The 18,860-nt window shown below is 42.4% G+C and overlaps 1 protein-coding gene across 1 annotated transcript in view; it reads left to right on the top strand.

Moving 5' to 3' along the window:
* Positions 1 to 18,860, top strand: part of LOC118833237 (condensin complex subunit 3-like) — an 89,757-nt gene that overhangs the window by 54,025 nt on the left and 16,872 nt on the right. Inside the window, 7 exon segments of the mRNA XM_036740602.1 lie at positions 2,293 to 2,454; positions 2,757 to 2,898; positions 7,089 to 7,143; positions 12,047 to 12,189; positions 16,431 to 16,551; positions 16,676 to 16,787; positions 17,477 to 17,658. Of these exon segments, the coding sequence (XP_036596497.1) occupies positions 2,293 to 2,454; positions 2,757 to 2,898; positions 7,089 to 7,143; positions 12,047 to 12,189; positions 16,431 to 16,551; positions 16,676 to 16,787; positions 17,477 to 17,658 (917 nt within the window).

Raw genomic sequence — 18,860 nt, forward strand, 5'->3', positions numbered from 1 at the left:
AGGTCACAGATCTTGCCCTTCAGGAACATAGAACTAGCATCACAAAATATAGGCCCTTTGAAGACTCTTGCTGATGGCTGTTCTGTTTGAGGATTAGAGGTGACATTACTGAGCACCTGCACAGCAACCCTATGAGTAAGACAATTTTTTTAGCCACTTTATAGATGAGAAACCTGAGGCATCTAGTGGTAAAATGACTTTTCCCCAAGGTCACAGAGCCAAGATTCTGATTTTAAGTCCAATGATCTTTTCACTCTGCCACACTGATTTGTAAATTCAGCTTAAGGGTTCCAAAGTTGGACAAAATCTGTTAGATACTTTTATAGTTACCATGATACATAGAAATTCAGATGGGAAATGTCAAGTGGTTAAGGTGAAATAAAGAATTCACACAGCTCAGTTAAGTAATCAAACATCTATTGAGTGCCTGCTTTGTGTAAGGCATTGTGCCAGTTGTCATTGGGTACCAAATTTATGAGGAGATAATAATGATCGATGCTCAGAATTGAAAAGACCTGAAAGGTCACTCTATAAAACCTTTACCATGCCCCTTTACAAATGGAAGTTCTACTTCCTAAAGGAGTTAGTTCAGTCTTAGATAGCTGTAGTTGTTAGGAATTTTTCATTAAATTGAACTGAAATCTGCCTCCCTTCAAATTCCACTTATTGCTCCTAGTTCAGTCCTAAGACCAAGCAAAACAAGTATCCCCCTCTTCCATAGAACAGCTTTTCAGATAACTGAAAGTAGCAGTCAAGTCCTCCCTACATTTTCTCTTTGGCTACCTAAACATCCCTAGTTGTAAAACTCATCCTTTTATGGGATGCTTTCTGATTCCTTCATCATCCTGGTTGCCCTCCTCTGGGCCCACCTTCCCTGCTCTTCCTAGAATGGAATGGCCAAAACAGAGTCCATTCTTCCAGGTGTGACTCATGCAGAGTAGTAGCTTGTCACTTGTCTTGTTTTGGATATTGTGCCTATATTAATGTAGCTTATGACATCTATACCTGAAACTGCTATAAAAGGTGTAGTATAGGATTTGTGAGACACAAGTGATGCTGTTAAGTCCTGTGGGAATTCAGGCAGTGAGAGAGAGATCATTGCAACTGAGATGGGTAATGCAAATTTTTGGGAGGAAGGCATAGTACTCAGTTTGATATTTGAAGGATGGTTATTCCTCAGATAAATGGACAGAAGAAGAATGATGTTCTAAAAGGAAATATGCAAAGGAATAGAGGCAAGAATGTGCAAGTTTTTTTTTGAAACCCTTGCAATTAATTGGGGGGAGTAGTGTGAGATATTGGAAAATTAAGTGGGATAGATTGTAGACAGTATTGAAACGCCTACTCAAGGAATTTGGACTTGATCTTGTGAGCAGAAAAAAAGTTGATGAGGAGAGTGTGATGGTAAAAAAAAATATTTGAGGGAAATTAATCTTCCTACACAGTGTAAAATAAATTGGAATTAGGAGGGCATTAGAAGAATCCAGAAGAGATATGAGAATCTGAACTAGATAATGTAAACAGAAATAACCAATGAAAGAATGGATAAAGGTATCATAAAGAAAGACTTGGTCACTAGCTGTATACAAGGGGTCAGGGAAGCAGAGAAGTATGAAAAATGACTCAAAAGTTTCCAGTTTGTGGTTGGTAGAACAAGATGGCTGTTGACATGGTAAATCAGGATATGTTGACTTTAGAGCAGGGCTGTCCAAAATACAGCCCGCGGGCCGCATGCAGCCTGCCTGTGAGTTTTAATTTTCACGAGCAAAAAAATAAAATAATAATTTGCCTGGAATGCATATTAGATTTTTTAATTCCATCACTAATAAATAATCTCATTGATGTTAATTTTCTTTGGTGTTTTTCAGCAGTATTATGGACGGAACATATCCCTTGGAATTTTCAATCATTCTGTGGGATGCGTTCCATCTGTATGATGCAGACTAGTCAGTGTGCACCTACCTTTTTACTGTTGTGTTGTTGCTTTGTTGTTTTGTTTTTGCTTTTGCGCTTCGTGCCTTCGCCTGTCGCATTGATGATGTGCGTTCCCCCACTTTCTATTAGTGTACTGTATTTTGTATTCTGGGTGCAGCCCTTGAATAATTATTTTCTTTTAATGCAGCCTGAAGATAACCTAATGTTGGACAGCCCTGGTTTAGAGTAATAGCAGAACAAACAAGTAAATATTCAGCAGGCAATTAAAGATTTGAATTAGACCTTGGGAGAGCTTCTCAGTCAAGTCAATCATAGATGCATCTGATTTTCACATATACTTTTCTTTTGCTTTTCTAGGTTTCAACAGTACATGATAATTTATCCATAAAAATTTGCAATGAAATCTTAATAAGTCCATGTGCACCAGAAATTTGCATTTATGTAAAAGCCTTGAATTCTTTAGAACTCAGTGACAGTTCTGCAAAAGAACTTATTATGTTATTGGATGAGATTCTTGAGGTGTGTAAGTAAATTAAATGTCCCTTGTTGTAGCAATGTAAACATACATGTGGAAAATAAAATGTTTATCTTAAGGAATTTATATGTGTTGCTCCCTTTTAACCAATAGAATTCTTAACTGAGTACTATAGAATTAGATTTTTCTTTTGAGAAACAATTATTTCTCTGCTAAGGCATTTGGTTAAATTTAATATCATTTGGGAATATGATCACATAATTTGATATCAATCCAATGTTATTTTTTGGAGGAAGATTAAAAAATTTCAGTTAAGTTGTATTAATGATAATCTTCTGAATTACAGGAAGTAAAAGATAGGACATGTTTGAGAGCCTTAGAGAAAATTAAGATACAGTTGAGCAAAGGAAGTAATGAACATGGTGACCAGTTCCCAAGAGCACAGGACACTGATAGTGCTACCATGGCCACTAATCAGAATGAGGAAGGTGATAATGAAATAAAAAAAAAAATAGAGGAATTTCTGTCCTCTAAAATATGGTTTTGCTTAGGAAGTAAATGGAATATTTTTCTAATCAGCTCATGTAAGTAAAGTGTCTTTAAGAATGTCAGAATCATAGAACTGAGAAGAACTTGTAGATGAGCTAGTCCAACTGCCTCATTTTATAAAAGAAGGAACTAAGACCCAGAGAAGGTGAGTAATGACTTGCCTCAGGTTATATCTATCTGGATTGTGCACCCTGGCCTGCATCCTTTCCCCTGTTAGACTGAGCTCCTTGAGGACAGGGACTATCTATGTTTTGTCTTTCTTTACATTCTCAGGGCTCAGCATAGCACATAGCACACAGCATGTGCTTAATAAATACTTGTTGACTGATAACAGAATAAATATAAAGTAAATAAATGCCAGTGGATTCAGTAAAAGGGCCGCCCTTCAAGACCTAGAGGGTCACATGTGGCCTTGAGGCCGCAGGTTCCCCACCTAGCCTAACTTCACTTCTTGCTAGCTTTCCATCTCCATGCTGTTTCCCTGGCTACCCCCGATGCCTAGAACGTGCTTCTTCCTCATCTCTCCCTCTCTGGATCCCTAGTTACTTCCATTCTTCAAGTGTCACCTTCTGTACATGCCCTTTTCCTGTCTTTTCCCTTCTCTCCCTCCAGATATTATTGCCTTCCCCTTCTTCCCCCAAAAGTTACATTATATTCATTTTCACATAATTTTATGCACGCGTGGCTCCCACAATTGAATGTAAGTTCCTTGAGGGTAGAGAATGGTTCATTTTTTTGTTGTATTCTATAGGGTTTAGCATGGTATGTGGCCCATAGTGGACACTTAAGAAATATTAGTTGATTTTGTATGAGATATTGTTGAACAACATTTAGGATGATTTGCTGTTATACTGAAGGGTGTATTTTTATATGTTAGTGAATACTCCATCAATTTTTAGATGCACCAGACAGGGTCTAGAATTCTTAAATCATGGGAATACAAAAACCCCAGTACTCAGAATTTGATAACTTCTCAGTATAAATTATATTTTGTATGTCATTTCTAGTTTAACAAAGATGATACTAATACTAAGGCCAAGTAAAGTAAGTACTTCAGAAGAATTTGAATAAAGAAATATTTCCTTTTATAACCAAAAGTAAAGCTACTGTACAGATTGGTTATTCTCACTGTGTATTTTGAAATAAAACATTAACCGTTTTCAGTTACAGACTATATATAACAAATATAATATCATTTAATTTACTATTTATTTTAAAATGTTGCAAAACATTTCATTTCTATTTAGGAATAAGAATTATAAAACATCTCTGAGAAAACTCCATTTTTTCCCCTCAGTCCCATAGTCAATATCAGTTTTTCTTAGTCCTAAAGTCATATGAGTAAAAATACCATTCACGTTATGCTTTTCCTCCTTATCAGAAATGAGTGAAAAATTATACATTGCCAAAAAGTTCGTGGATGTTTCAGCACTTTATTTAATTTTTGAGATTTGTCAGCAAGCAGAATTCTCGATTTTGATTTTAAAAACAACTCTAATTTGTAGGTGGCCATGAAGTAAGGTTTTGCTTTATTGTATCAAAATAATTTTCTTTCCCTCGTGCATAATCTGGCTCCTTACATGCTGGTGAGCTTGTGCCATAAGAATCTCAGGCGCTTTTAAAGAATTGTGAATTCAGAATTTAATTTTTTTGAAGCAATGATATGTTTAGGTAGCCCATGACAATTGCCCCAACCTGGAAGTACCTCTTATCATGATACTTAGGCCTACTCAGCTGTTTTCACATAGTGGCAGCTTAAATACTACTGACATTTTTCACTGTGATTTCTGTGGTATCATATTGCTTGCCTCCACAATGTGTGGCAGACGGACCGGAGAAAGGGAGAGTATTTGGAACTGAAAATTTTATAAAAACTCCACTTTTCACAAGGAGAGGGATTTGCATGTACCTCACTGCCAGGGAGAATTCTGAGTACCTGTCTTGTTCCTTCTGATCCTTACTGATCCATGCTCATTGACTGTTTAGGTATATCATCTTCTGCTAGATGTCTAATTATTTTCTACTAACATTAACAAAATCTTGAGATTTGTGAGGGCCCTTGTACTTTAGGGTACCTAGTCCTTCATTCCTTCTCTCTTCCTCAGACATTGTTCTTTCTGTGAGAGGGCACTGTGCCAGGTGCCTGCAGAAATGAAAAGTTTATGGAGGACAGGATCTTGCTACATAAAATTTGGGGGCTGGGGATAAGATGTAAATATAGCTATAATACAGATATTATTGAGTGCATCCTTAAGGTGCCAAGTAATATGCTATGTGAGATCTGAGCAGGAGGGGCTTGTTACTGGGACAAAGAGATCCAGGAAGGCTTTATGGAGGAGGCCTCATTTGAGTTTTGTTTTATAGAAATTGCTAGGAATTTAATAGGGGAGGAAGGATACTCCATGCATAGGGAACAGTATGAGCAAAAAACAAGAGTCTGGAAAGCAAAGGACATGCCCAAAGTGAGAAAGCCCAGTTTAGCAGGAGGGAGAGACATCATATTGAGCATGAAATTTAGGGTCTCAGTGGTACACAGTACTAGTAAGGCATGGTTTACTGTTAATAAACTATTCTTGATTTATCTTAAAGCATGGAGAAAAGTCACAGCTACTTCAAGATCTGTGAACAGAAGACATCAGAATGCTGAGACTAATTCTGGGCCTATTTAGGTAGTTTGGGGGACTTATTCTTATTGCTGGTGTTAAAAGTGTTGGCAGGCAAATCTTTCCTTTGGCATACTGAGGGAAGGACAATGAAGTGAGAACCAGCTTAAGGTTAAAATGATTTTACTAGTCTTGGAAAAGTTAATAGAAGTAAATGGGAGAAAGAGAAGGACTAAGAATACATTCAATGTATGAGGGGAAGAATTGGAAGCTTGGTGGCCATCGTGGTTTGAGTGTGGTATGGATAATAAAAAGGACCAATGAATATATGAATGATAGGAGGGTTGCCCTGAATTATCTGGAAAATTGCCTCAAAGCTTCACTTCACTTACACATTTAGACATCTCCAAAATATAAATCCATAAAAAGAATGGAATCATGGACACAAATAAACTGCAAAACATAGTCATTTTGTCAGTTGGGTTTTGTTAATTTTATTCTTGATGTAAGAGAAGCTTCCATGGTAAATAGGGGTATATTGGGAAATCATTCTGATATTTTAAAAGTCAAAAAATAAAAGTAAAATTTATTAACTGAAAACTACAAATAAAAATAAAATATTTGATTTTTCCTTGAATGGTGTTTACATAAAAATGAGTCACGTTCATGATCTCATCTTAGAAGAACATTTTAAAAAATATGTAAAAGTCACAATTTTGGTGAAGAAAATTTAATCAAATGATTTAGGAAATCAAAGAACCAATTTATTCTTCACCTTTAAAAATTCAAAATGAACTGATGTTTTTTGTTTTATATTTGGAAAGGAACTTCCTGAGACGTCTAATTGTCCAGGGCACCTGTGATGATTTTGCCTGAAACTATGGCTGTAACCAAAATAAAACAAAATAAGATTTTCAACTCACTCTCATTTTTTAAAAAATGCCTCATATGCCATGTAGTCTGGCATATATCTGAGTAGGAATGTTTCTCCAACATCCCTGACAAGCAATCACCCAACCTCTTTCTGAAGATCTCCAGCGTTAGGTGTCTGCACATCTGCTGCTGTCCAGAATCATCCCATTACAATTCAGCATAATTCCATGAAGATGGAGGTGGTTTTCTCACACACATTTGTTCATAGTTCTGACTTCGGAAACTAAACAGAACATCTTTCTTCCCCATGATATCCCTTCAAAACCTGCCCCTCCCCCTAAATTCCTCTTTTCTCCTTGCTGAGCTCTTTCTGTTTCTTCATCTGGCTGTCATATGATGGTTCTGAGTAACTTCAGTATCCTGATTGCCCTCCTCTGCAGGCCTCCAGATCCTTTCTAAAATGTCCTACCCATAAGTAAATACATTATTCCATACTGGTCCGATGAGAAGAGAATAGAGTGGTAGTATTAGCACCCTCCATTTAAAGAGTTGTAATTAATGTAGCCAAAAAATCACTTAACAGAAAGATAATAACCTAAAGGACAAATAGAAAATTTTGTTACTCTTGTTGTTTCTCTGTCATTTGCTTGTAGTGATTGAGACAATGGAAATTCTCTATAATTTATCAAGGTTATCCTATATGACTGGGTTGGTTGTTGGCAAATCTTGACCTAGACCTCATGAAAGATAACATCCACAGAGCCCAATACATTTTGACTTTGTTTTTCTCACAGAAAAAAATCTTAGGAAAGCACTACTCAATGCTTGGGCCATTGTTCAAGTGGCATTTATGTGTGAAGCAAGGTAGCAATCACGGGATACACATTGTTATTCTGAAAGAGTCACACAGAAAATGGGGAATTTATTCTCTAGTTGCAATTTGTTGCCATTTCTTCCAGAGTTATTTTCCCAGGAGATGTAAAAGGATTTTGTTTCAACAACTGCAAATGTATTCTTCATAATTAACAAGATTGCTGCATTTTCTCATATTTTTGATGGTGTAAGATAGTCTGACAATAGGAAGCATTTATGAAATGTGTTATTCTTTAAATATCTTATTAGGGAAATTGACTTGCCTCCAAGGCAGTTCAGTTTCCTACACTATAATGAGACTAAGTTATATTGATAAAGAAACAGGAAAAGGAAGCCTACACTTACAAATAAAAACAAGAAACCAGTTGAAAATTCAGATAATTTAAAACCATTCTGTAACCTAGTTTGTTTTTGAAAGAGAATACTGATCAGGGCAAGCATGAGACTCAGATTTTTTTTCCCTTTGATATTTTTTTGGATGCTACCAGGACTTTGACAGTCTTTATTGCTTCGTATTACAACCTATGGTGTTGCCTTTTATTGGGTATGAATGTGATTTATTTTGAACTTAATCATTTTCAATAACCTTAAAAATGAATTTCCTATAGGATTCTCCTTAACTTAAATATGGTAAAGAATCTACCAAATTTTGTTTTAATATGAAGGAATAATGAAATAAGAAATGGTTATATGTGATAATCCTACTTTAAAATACTTAGAAAATTGACTGTAATTTATTACTTTCAACTTTTAGCCTCATAGTCAGAAAATATAAGAAACAACAGGAAAGGGAAAGGGTATTACTCAAGACAAAGATTTGTTATTAAATTAAATCATAGAGAATTAAGTACGGGATTTCCAGAAAACAGGAAATGTAATGTTTCACTTTCTTGATCAATTGTTGCCATACTAGAGGTAATCATCTCTAGTTGTTGAGTGATTTCAAGCTAAGTTTTTAGAATTCCTTTGTTCACTCTCACAAAAAGAAAAAAGAAGGGAGAGTGTAGGAGAGAAAGAGAAGATATGAAAAAGACACCATGAGCTGGGAATGTCTCTACAATGTAAGTGATCTCTGTAATGAGCTGAAAGCAATCAATTTCTTTCCCCCTCCCATTTGTAACTACTTTATTCAACTTTTGTGGCCAGCTGACAAAAAAAAAATAATAAGGCAGGTGTTAAAGTGCAATCAGCTGTAAAATTCATTAGTGAACATAGATGGGGAAGATTTCAAGTCACCCCAGGAGCAAACAAAAGTCCACAGAAATCATAAAGGGGGCTGACAGCGGATTCACCCTCCCCTCTGTAATGGCCTTAGCATCTCACTATATGTCCCCAATGGAAGTTGTGATGATGTTGGTCCTAATAAGAGATATGCCCTACTGGGCTGATCGGTTGAGGGAACTGGTATTCTGCCCAAGGCACTCAACTCCAAGGAGTTTGGGCAGCTTTGCAAGATTTGTGCCTGGCCACCTAAAGGTTCTTATCCTCGCCAGTGGCATATAAATACCCTACACTGTAACACAAGGCATCACTCTTTACTTAAAGAAAAAGAAATATTACCTTCTGATGGCCGTGTTTCACTGATCATTCAAGGTTCCATGGAAATGACTATCAATTTGCCAAGGAACAGCAGGAATGTTCCTTTGTTCACATACCTGTACATCATGCAGCTTTGTTAAATGGCAACTGACAAAGTTTAAAGCCTCAAGGCTTCGACTTGAATTTGAGAAAATGCATTATCAATAATTACAATACTTTCTTTAATTTGGCTGCAAATTCATCATAATGAGGTAATAGTCATAAGTGTTTCTTCTGAGTGACTTTTAGACGACAACTTTTTCACACACACACACACACACACACACACACACACACACCCCTTCTATTACTTTAGGACTTCATAGTTTACAAAACATGCCCCTGGTAATAACTCTGGGATGTAGGTATTGCTGGTATTATCCCTTCCCCCTTTCCCCCAATTCACAGATGGGAAAAATGAGGACCAGAGCAGTTTAATCCTTCTCCCATGGTTAAAGGGTTAGTGATTAGTAGAGCTGAGACCCAAACATAGATCTCCTGACTCTAAGATCATTGCTCTTTTCTCTAAAAAGTTCTGGCTTCCCTGAATAAAAAAGACAAATTTTGAATTCAGTTCCCCATTTTCTTTTGCCTGTTTCCTCTTAATGTAGGCAAAACCTCTCCTCAATAAGTGTTGTTCCTTCCCTCCATAGAATTTTGCAGAATTACAAAATCTCAGTGTTGAAAGAAACCTCATAAATCATCTATTCCAACTTAAATAAGAATCCATCCTCCAATACCCCTGTCATGATTATACATGTGTAGCCTATATCAAATTGGATGCCATCTTGGGGAAGGTGAAGGGAGGAAGGGAGAAAAAAATGGAACTCAAAATCTTATAAAAGTGAATGTTGAAAACTAAAAAAAAAATTAATTAAAATTTTTCAAAAAAAGAATCAGCACCAGTTGCTTTACCACCACAAAAGATTAATGGCATTAAAAACTTATTCTTCAGTTGGAAATTTGGCTAGAGAGGGATGGACTTTAACCTGAGGTATATGGACAGTGGCTTCAGTATTAGTTGGTAATATTCTGTAGAGAATGCTATGGAAGCATATAGCCCATCTTTCCAGGATCATGTCCCTATCACTGATCAATATGGTTCCATCAGCACTGAGTAGTTGCGGTGCAACATGGGTCTTTGGCCTATAAATAGCTTAATTATGAAACACTTTTCACACAAATAAAGTCAGATCTAAATAAATGGAAAAACATCAGTTGCTCATGGATAGGCCTACTAATATAATAAAAATGACAATTTTACCTAAATTAATTTACTTATTCAGTGCCAAACCAATCAAACTACCAATATACCAGAATATATAGGGAATTAATGAAAAGATATGCTACGGAAGGTGGCCTAGCCATAGCAGATATTAAACTGTACTATAAAGCAGCAGTCATCAAAACTACTTGGTACTGGCTAAGAAACAGAGTGGTGGATCAGTGGAATAGGTTAGGTACACAAGACACAGTAGCTAACAACTATTGCAATCTACTCTTTGATAAACCCAAAGAATTCAGCTTCTGGGCTAAGAATTCACTATTTCACAAAAACTGCTGGGAAAATTGGAAAATGGTGGGGCAGAAACTGGGCATAGACCCATATCTTATACAGTATACCAAAATAAAGTCAAAATGGGTTCATGATTTAGGAATAAGGGCTGATACTATAAGCAATTTGGGAGAGCAAGGTATAGTTTACCTGTCAGATTTATGGAAAAGAAAATAATTCATGACCCAACAAGAGACAGAGAGCATTACAAAATGCAAAATGGATAACTTTGATTATGTTAAATTGAAAAATTTTATATAAACAAAGCCAATGCAACAACGAATAGGAGGGAAGCAGAAAATTGAGAGAAAATCTTTACAACTAGGGTCTCTGATAAAGGCCTCATCTCTAAAATATACAGGGAACTGAGCCAAATGTATAGGAATAAAAGGCATTCCTCAATTGAGAAATGGTTAAAGGATATGAACAGGCAGTTTTCAGAGGAAGAAATTAAAGATATCTATAGGCATGTGAAAAAATGCTCTAAATCACTATTGATCAGAGAATTGCAAATCAAAACAACTCTTAGGTACCATATCTCTCCTGTCAGATTGGCTAAAATGACAAAACAGGAAAATGATAAATGCTGGAGAGGATGTGGGGAAATTGGAACATGGTTACATTGTTGTTGGAATTGTGAACTGATCCACCCATTCTGGAGAGCAATTTGGAGCAATGCCCAAAGGGCTATAAAATGTGCATACCCTTTGACCCAGCAATACCACTTCTAGGGCTGTATCCCAAAGATTGCACAAGTGGGAAAGGGACCCGTATGGACAAAAACATATATAGCAGCTCTTTTTGTGGTAGCAAAGAATTGGAAATCAAGGGGATGCCCATCAACTGGGGAATGGCTGAACAAGTTGTGGTATATGAAGGTAAAGGAATACTATTGTGTTATAAGAAATGGGGAAGACACAAACTGCATAACAACCTAGAAAAACCTCCATGATATAATGGTCAGTGACTGAAGCAGAACCAGGAGAACATTGTACACAACACAACATTGATTCTGTGATGACTAACTTTGATAGACAACTCACTATTTGACAAAACTTGCTGGGAAAACTGAAAAACAGTTTGGCTGAAACTAGGTGAAGACCAGCGTCCTGCAAAATGTTGTCTTTTTTTTTTTTTTTGAAGAGGACCATGCCATCAGGGAGGTGATGCCATTGTTGATGTTTAGGGGTGCTGGGACCCCAAAATAGGGACACACAGGTCCTGCCCCAATGAAACCGACTCAAGCCTACTTTAAGCTAAAGAAAAACAAGGTCTATTAAAAGTCCGCCATATTGGCCAGACCCTTAAGGAATGTGAACACTCCTAATGCTAATGCAAGTGGGCCGGATTGAATCCCTGCACCGCTATGGACACTGAGAGGGATCTTATACACAGAAAGGATGTGGGAGGGATCGAGGGCTAGCCTGTAGGCTGGGGTGACAGGAGGAGAGGTATAGGGAGCATCTTGATGGCAGTGACCAGTAGGCTGGGGAAACTGGAGGTCGGAACCAAGAGAATGGCACCTGAGATAGAATCCAGGGAGGAGTTGCCGTCGCTCCTCCAGTGAGCGTTGACTGACAGCCCTGGTGGTGGGCTGGCCAATAGGCGCTCGGCAGCTGGAGATGGGGCGGGGCACGCGGCTGCGTCCCAGATGATCGGTCACGCCTTTGGTTCCCCACCCCCCACCCCCAGCAGCTGGAGCGTCCACGCAACTGGTCCTCTCTTGGTGGCTTCTCCAGAGGCAGCAGGTGGGGGTGGGGGTGTGGGGCGGAAGAGCGGCGGGTGTGTGGGGGGGGTGCGCCGGAGGAGCGGCGGGTGTGTGTGGGGGGGGGCGCCGGAGGAGCGGCGGGTGTGTGTGTGGGGGGGTGGGGGGCGGCTTCTCCAGAGGCAGCAGGTGGGGGGCGGAGGAGCGGCTGGAGAGCAGGGGTGGAGGAGCAACGGGGGTGGGGCGGCCCGGAAGAGCGGCGAGTGAGGTAGACCCAGAGGAGCAGCTGATGAGGGGGGCCAGAGGAGCGGCGGGTGGGGGCGGCCTCTCCAGAGGCAGCGGGCGAGAGAGTGGGCGGAGGAGAGGCAGGTTGGGGAGGCTTCTTCAGAGGCAGCAGGTGAGGGGGGGGGGGATCGGGGCGGGGCGCGGCGGTTGGTGAGGGGAGCCAGAGAACAGACAGGTGGAGCGGGGTAAGCGGGCCCATCCTCTTGGGCCCCGTCTTGTCCCATCCCCCCCCCCAGACACCTCCCCCTCCTCTTCATCTTCTGCCTGCGCAGCCTCCTCACTGCTTCACTACGCCCGAGAGGAGCCGGGAAACTGAGGCAGGCCCTTGCACCTTCAGTTTCCCAGCCTGTCAAAGGAGTCTTCTTGTTGATCTCGAGTGGAGAATCCTGGCCCAGCCCCTCCCCCAGTGTGGCTGCACCCGTTTTACAGGCCAGAAGCTGAGGGTGGGGAGGGGAAGGGGGGGAGCTGAAGCTGCTGATGCTGGAGTCCCCAGAAAGAGAGTCACCCCATCCCTCGGCAGTGTCGAGGTTGAGGTCATGGTCAGTGCGTGTCAGTCCAGTGGAAGGAATGAATGAATGAACTAAAGAAGGAATGAATGACCTCTTCCCCAAGGGCCCAGTTTGATTTGCATTTCTCCAATCATTAGTGGGCTGGAGTGTTTTTTCATATGGCTATAGATAGCTTCCATTATTTCATCTGAAAACTGATCATATCTTTTGACCCCTTATCTGTTGGAGAATGGCTCTTATTTTCATAAATTGGACTCAGTTCTCTGTATGTTTGAGAAATGAAGTCTTTATCAGAAAAACTTGCTTCATTTTTTTTTTCACAGTTACTATTGCTAATTGTATTTCCCTCCCCCCATCCCCCACGTTTATTGTATTCTCTCTCCTTTCACCCTGTCCCTCTTTAAAAGTGTTTTGCTTCTGACTACCCCCTCCCTCAATATGCCCTCCCTTCTATCATCCCCCCCATCCCCTTCCCTTCCTACTTTCCTGCAGGATAAGATACATTTCTATACCCAATTGAATGTGTATGTTATTTCCTTTTTGAGCAAATTTTGATGAGAGTAAAGTTCATTCGCACCCCCTCACAGCCCCCCCTTCCCCTCCCCTATAAAAGCTTTTGTTTGCCTCTTGTATGTGAGATAATTTACCCCATTCAACCTCTCCCTTTCTTTCTCCCAGTATATTCCTCTTTTACACCGTAATTTTAGTTTTTTAGACATCATCCCTTCATATCCCTCACATCTCTACTCTCTGTCTATATAAACGCCTTATAACTACCCTAATAATGAGAAAGGTCTTATGAGTTACAAATATCTCCCCATGTAGGAATGTAAACAGTTTCACCTTATTAACTCCTTTACCATTTTCCTTTCCTGTTTACCTTTTTATGCTTCTCTAGACCCTTTGAAAGACAAATTTTCTCTTCAGCTCTGGCTTTTTCATTAAAAAAATGCTTGAAAGTCCTCTATCTCATTGAATGTCTGTTTTGCCCCCTGAAGATTACACTCAGTTTTGCCTGATAGGTGATTCTTGTTTGTAACGGCAGAATATCGTATTCCAAGCCCTCTGATCCTTTAATGTACAAGGTGCTAAATCTTTGAATTTGAATTTAAAATTTGAATTCTTTCTTTCTGGATGCCTGCAATATTTTCTCCTTGACCTGGGAACTCTGGAATTTGGCTACCATATTCCTTGGAGTTTTCATTTTGGGATCTCTTTCAGGAGGCGATCTGTAGATTCTTTCAGTTTCTGTTTTATTCTCTGGTTCTAGAATATCAGGGCAGTTTTCCTTGATAATTTCTTGAAAGATGATGTCTAGGCTTATTTTTGGATCATGGCTTTCAGGCGGTCCATTAATTTTTAGATTATCTCTCCTGGATCTATGTTCCAGGTCATTTGTTTTTCCAATGATATATTTCATATTGTATTCTTTTTTTCATTCTTCTGGCTTTGTTTTATTGTTTCTTGATTTCTCATAAAGTCATTAGCTTTCATTTGATCATTCTAATTTTTGAGGAACTATTTTCTTCAGTGAGCTTTTATACCTCCTTTCAGTGTGTCCAGTTCTACTTTTTAAGGACTGTATTTTTTTCTTCAGTTAATTTTTGTGCCTCATTGTCCATTTGGCCTAGTTTGTTTTTTGAGGTATTATCTTCTTCAGTAATTTTTTTGTGTCTCCTTTAGCAAGCTGTTGACTTTTTTCGTGATTTTCTTGCATCACTCCTTTTTCTTCCCAGTTTTTCTTCCACTTCTCTAATTTGATTTTCAAACTCCTTTTTGAGCTCTTCCATGGCCTGAGAATAATTTTTCTTTTTCTTGGAGGCTTCGGATGTAGGAACTTTGACTTTGTTGCCTTCTTCTGAATGTGTGTTTCGATATTCTTTGTCACCAAAGTAAGTTTCTATAGTCTGAGTTTTTTCTGTTGTTTACTCTTTCTCAGCCTATTACTTGACTTTAACTCAAAGTAGACCTGTGCTTCCAGGGTGGAGGGTGTCCTGTCCTGGGCTTCAGGGGTTTTGTGCAGCTGTTTTCAGAGACCCTTCTAGGCACCTGTAAGTTTTCAGTTCTTCCAGAGTGATATGCTCTCAGGAGAGGTGTTTACCCCTCTCCTGGCCTGTGCTCTGGTCTGTAAGTGACCTCCAGCACCCTTTCCTGCCCACTGGGAGGGAAAGAAGGGGGATAGGAGCCGAGCTCCCTGGGCACGTCACGTCACTTGTCTAGGGGGCTATCTCACTGGAGAAATGGGGAGGAAATGCCCCCTGGCAGCAACAGCCACCCCCTTGTAGGCTCTTTCCTTGCCCCATTCTTAGAACTCTGGGGCACTTGGGGACTTGGCAGTGATGTTCTTGTGGAAAAACCTTGGGTTCTCCTGCCACTGTGGGGGGAGCAATCCCTTGCTGGTGTCTCTGGAGTGAGCAGACTACAAGAGACTCCTGAGAGCTGGAAGGAGTGCCAGCTCTATGTTCTGTCAGAGGGAGGCATTCCCTCTGTAGCATCCTGACAGGTGGTTGTCTGTCTAGCCTTTACTGGAACACCTCAGAGCATGGGGAGCTCACTACTTCACAAGATAGTTTGTTACAGTTTTTAATAGCTTTAACTATTTGTAAAAGTGAGGGTGGCTCTGATTGTTGGCATGATGCTCACCCACAGTAGACCCCAAGTAAATGTGCATTGAGTTAAATCAGAAAGCTCCATTTCGTGCTCCTGTTGGCCTCCTCCTAATTTCCACCCCTTCTGGTCTTGCTCCCTAAGGCCGAGCAGAGCACAGCTAAGTTGCAGGGCTGCCTCCCCTTCAGGCTGGCGGGCTCAGTTATTCTCGGGTCCCTGTGACTGACCATTTGGCTACACCACCAGACAAGACTGCCCATAGCTTTTCAGGGGTCTGAACACTGGCTTGCTGCTTCCTGCACTTGTGTTCCTGGCTAAGCCCCTTCCCCCTCTGGATTGTGCCCTGATGTCACCTGGGGACATCACCACCATGTCTATCAAGAGAAGCGGAGGCAGACCCCAAGCCTGGACTCTGAGCGTTCCAGGATGGCTTCTGTACAACCACCGTGGGAGGGATGTAGGTGAAAGACAATGAGCCCATTTTACAAATGACGGGTCTTGGATCTCAGAGAGGGGGAGCAGGGGTCCAAGCCCCCCTGGCCAGTTACTTAGTGGCCGTGCCAGTCCTGGGAGGCCACGCTGACAAGAGGTAGGGCGCCCACTGTGCCTGCAGCACCGGCCATGGGCAGTGACCCCCTCTTCCTTTGGCCCCGTTCATGTCAATAACATTTGTTACAGCACGTGGAGAGAAGGCTGGCCTCACACCCAGGTTCAAGTCCTGCCTGGGACACAGCCCCCCTTGGGCTCCAGGCAGTTGGGGTGGGGGGAAGGTGGGCCTCCTATGGAAAGTGGGAGGGAGGAAGGGAGGCTGGGGGACCCAGGCCTCTGCTGGTGCCTGCCTGTCCCTTGCTCCCTCTCAGCTGGGCGGCCCTTCCCTCCTCAGGAGAAAGAGCAGCACCTGAAGGAGGAGGAGGAGGCGGTGGTGGCGGCGCCTCTGCTGAGAAAGCAGAAGGTGGAGGAGGACCAGGAGGAGGACAAGTGCTGACACCCAAGGAGGTGAAGATGTGAGTGTCTGCCCCCTGGCCTGGCCCCTCCCACTCCTCGGCCCTGTGGAGGGGGGACTGAGGGTGGATGGAGGGGGTTCTCCAAGCCCAGGAGGTGTCCTGTCCATTCCTCCTTGTCCCCCAGGGAGCAGGAAGAGCATCTTGAAAAGGTTCTGCAGGCCTGTGAGGGAGTGGAACAGCTGAAGGTGGAGAAGCAGCAGCAGCAGGCTCAGCTGGAGGAGGAGCCGGAGGTCAAGGTGGCCCTGGGTCTTGGGCTGGGACATTCCAGGAAGCCCCAGGCTGGGGGAGGGGATGGAGGCCCAGGAAGGCAGGAGCAGAGCTGTCCATCCTCAGTCCCCACAGGATAAGAGCTAAGACAGGCCCCTTGTGCTGGGCCTCAGGTCTGGAGGACCCAACTTCAGATCCATCTCAACACTTAGTGCCTGTGCAACCCGGGGCTAGTCACTTAATAGCTGCCTGTCTCTGTTTCCTCTTCTGTAAAATTGCACTTGGGTCCCAGAATTGTTGGTAAGGAGCCGCTGAGGTGACCCAAGCCAAGCACCATAGAAATGTGGTTGTCACCATTATTCTTCCTTGGCACGGGGTGATAGGGGAAGGTATTGAGAGAGAAAGACTCCTGGCAGCTCTCCGCCCTTCCCCCATGGGCAGCAGGAAGAGGTAACTTCTGTCTGGGATGAGTGCTCCCCCACTGGCCTGTTCCTGTCTGGGGGCCAAGCCCAATTGTTCTTTACCCGGAATATTCATTCCACACTGTGACATGGTACAGTTTGGAAATTTGGATTTCATGAGGAAGGCTCATGTACCGTCACTGACTTAGAGCTGGAAGGGCCGGCGTTGGCTCTGTTCTGCCCACTTCACCCCCAGCCTGGCCTGTGCCCCCCTCCCTGGCCTGCCTGACTGGGTGCCCTCTCTGTCCTACCTCCAGGAGGAGAGAGAGGGAAGGAACCAGGAGCAGGTACAAAAGGAAGAGAAGGAAGAAGAAGAAGAAAAGAAGGAGGAGAAGGAAGAGGAGCTTCTGCAGAAGGGGGCCGAGGCCCAAGGGACCGGAGAGCAGCAGGAGCAGCAGCCAGCCCTTGAGGGGGAGCAGGAGAGACGGCAGGGCAAGTGGTGAGGGCCTGCCTTCCCTGCCTATGGGTGTGTGTGTGTGTGTGTGTGTGTGTGTGTAAGAGAGAGGGGCTGTGAGTGTGAGATTGTGAGTATGTGTGTAAGAGAAACCGAGTGTGTGTGTGAGAGAGAGAGGCGGGCCATGAGATTGTGAACGTGTGTGAAAGGGACTGGGTGTGTATATCACTGAGAGAGGCTGAGTGTGGATGAGATCCCAGCAGACCCCCAGGGGCTTTGCCAAACTCTGCCTGGGCAGGGATGCGTCAGGGATGTTGTGAACTGCAGTGAGTTCTAGGCCTGTGCCTTGGCTCCATCATTTACTCTCAGTATGGCCTGGAGCCCATCTCTTCCCTCCTCCAAGACTCGGTTTCTTTTCCTGAAAAGTGGGGGTGATAATTGGGCTCTGTCATGAGGCTCGTGGTGTCATGCTGGGCCCTGTTCCGTAGTTGCCCACCGCTTTGGGGGACCCTGAGGTCGTACTTTGCTGGCAGAGCGGGACCATGGAGACGATGGATTTTCAGCTCAGGGAGCAGTTGGGGTCATAGAAGATCTGCACGATGCCCCAGACAGACCCTGTTCTGCTTCATTCTTCCTTCACCATTCTGGGCCCAGCTCGTCATCTTCCCCTGACAGGCCATCTCTCCGTAGTTCTTAGAACTCTCTCCTTAGTTCTTAGAACTGCAGGAAGCGCCTTGATCCCTTGCACTCAGTACAGAGCAGATGCAAAGTCAAGGCTTTTTTCCTTGATTTGTGTATGTACCCACTGGGGTGACTATCCACCTGTATGGGATCATCGGGGCAGCATGGATTCTTCATCTACTTTGTTTTCCAGTGTAGGCAGCTGGGCCCATCTCCTTCACTTTTTTAAGGTCTCGCAACAATTTTGAGAGTGTATGTTTGCAGGTATTATCCCCACCTTGCAGATAAGGAAACAGGCTTGGAGGAGTTAAAAGACTTGCTTATAACACGGGTAGTAATTGTTGGCAGAAGGATTGAAGCCGAAGGAAGTGTTTATTTTTATTTATGTATTTTAAAAGTAAGTTTTATTAATGTCTGACACACATGCTCCCCTTCCTCCACCCATTGCATTCTTCCTTGTGTGAAGGAAAGGTAAACTGCACCAACCCCACGTGGGCAGCATCGTGCCCTCCACCTCCCTGCACCGAAGGGTGAGTCCTGGGAATAAGAAGGATCATCAGTGAGGA

This window comes from Trichosurus vulpecula, assembly GCF_011100635.1.
Source record: "Trichosurus vulpecula isolate mTriVul1 chromosome X unlocalized genomic scaffold, mTriVul1.pri SUPER_X_unloc_5, whole genome shotgun sequence".
NCBI lineage: Eukaryota > Metazoa > Chordata > Mammalia > Diprotodontia > Phalangeridae > Trichosurus > Trichosurus vulpecula.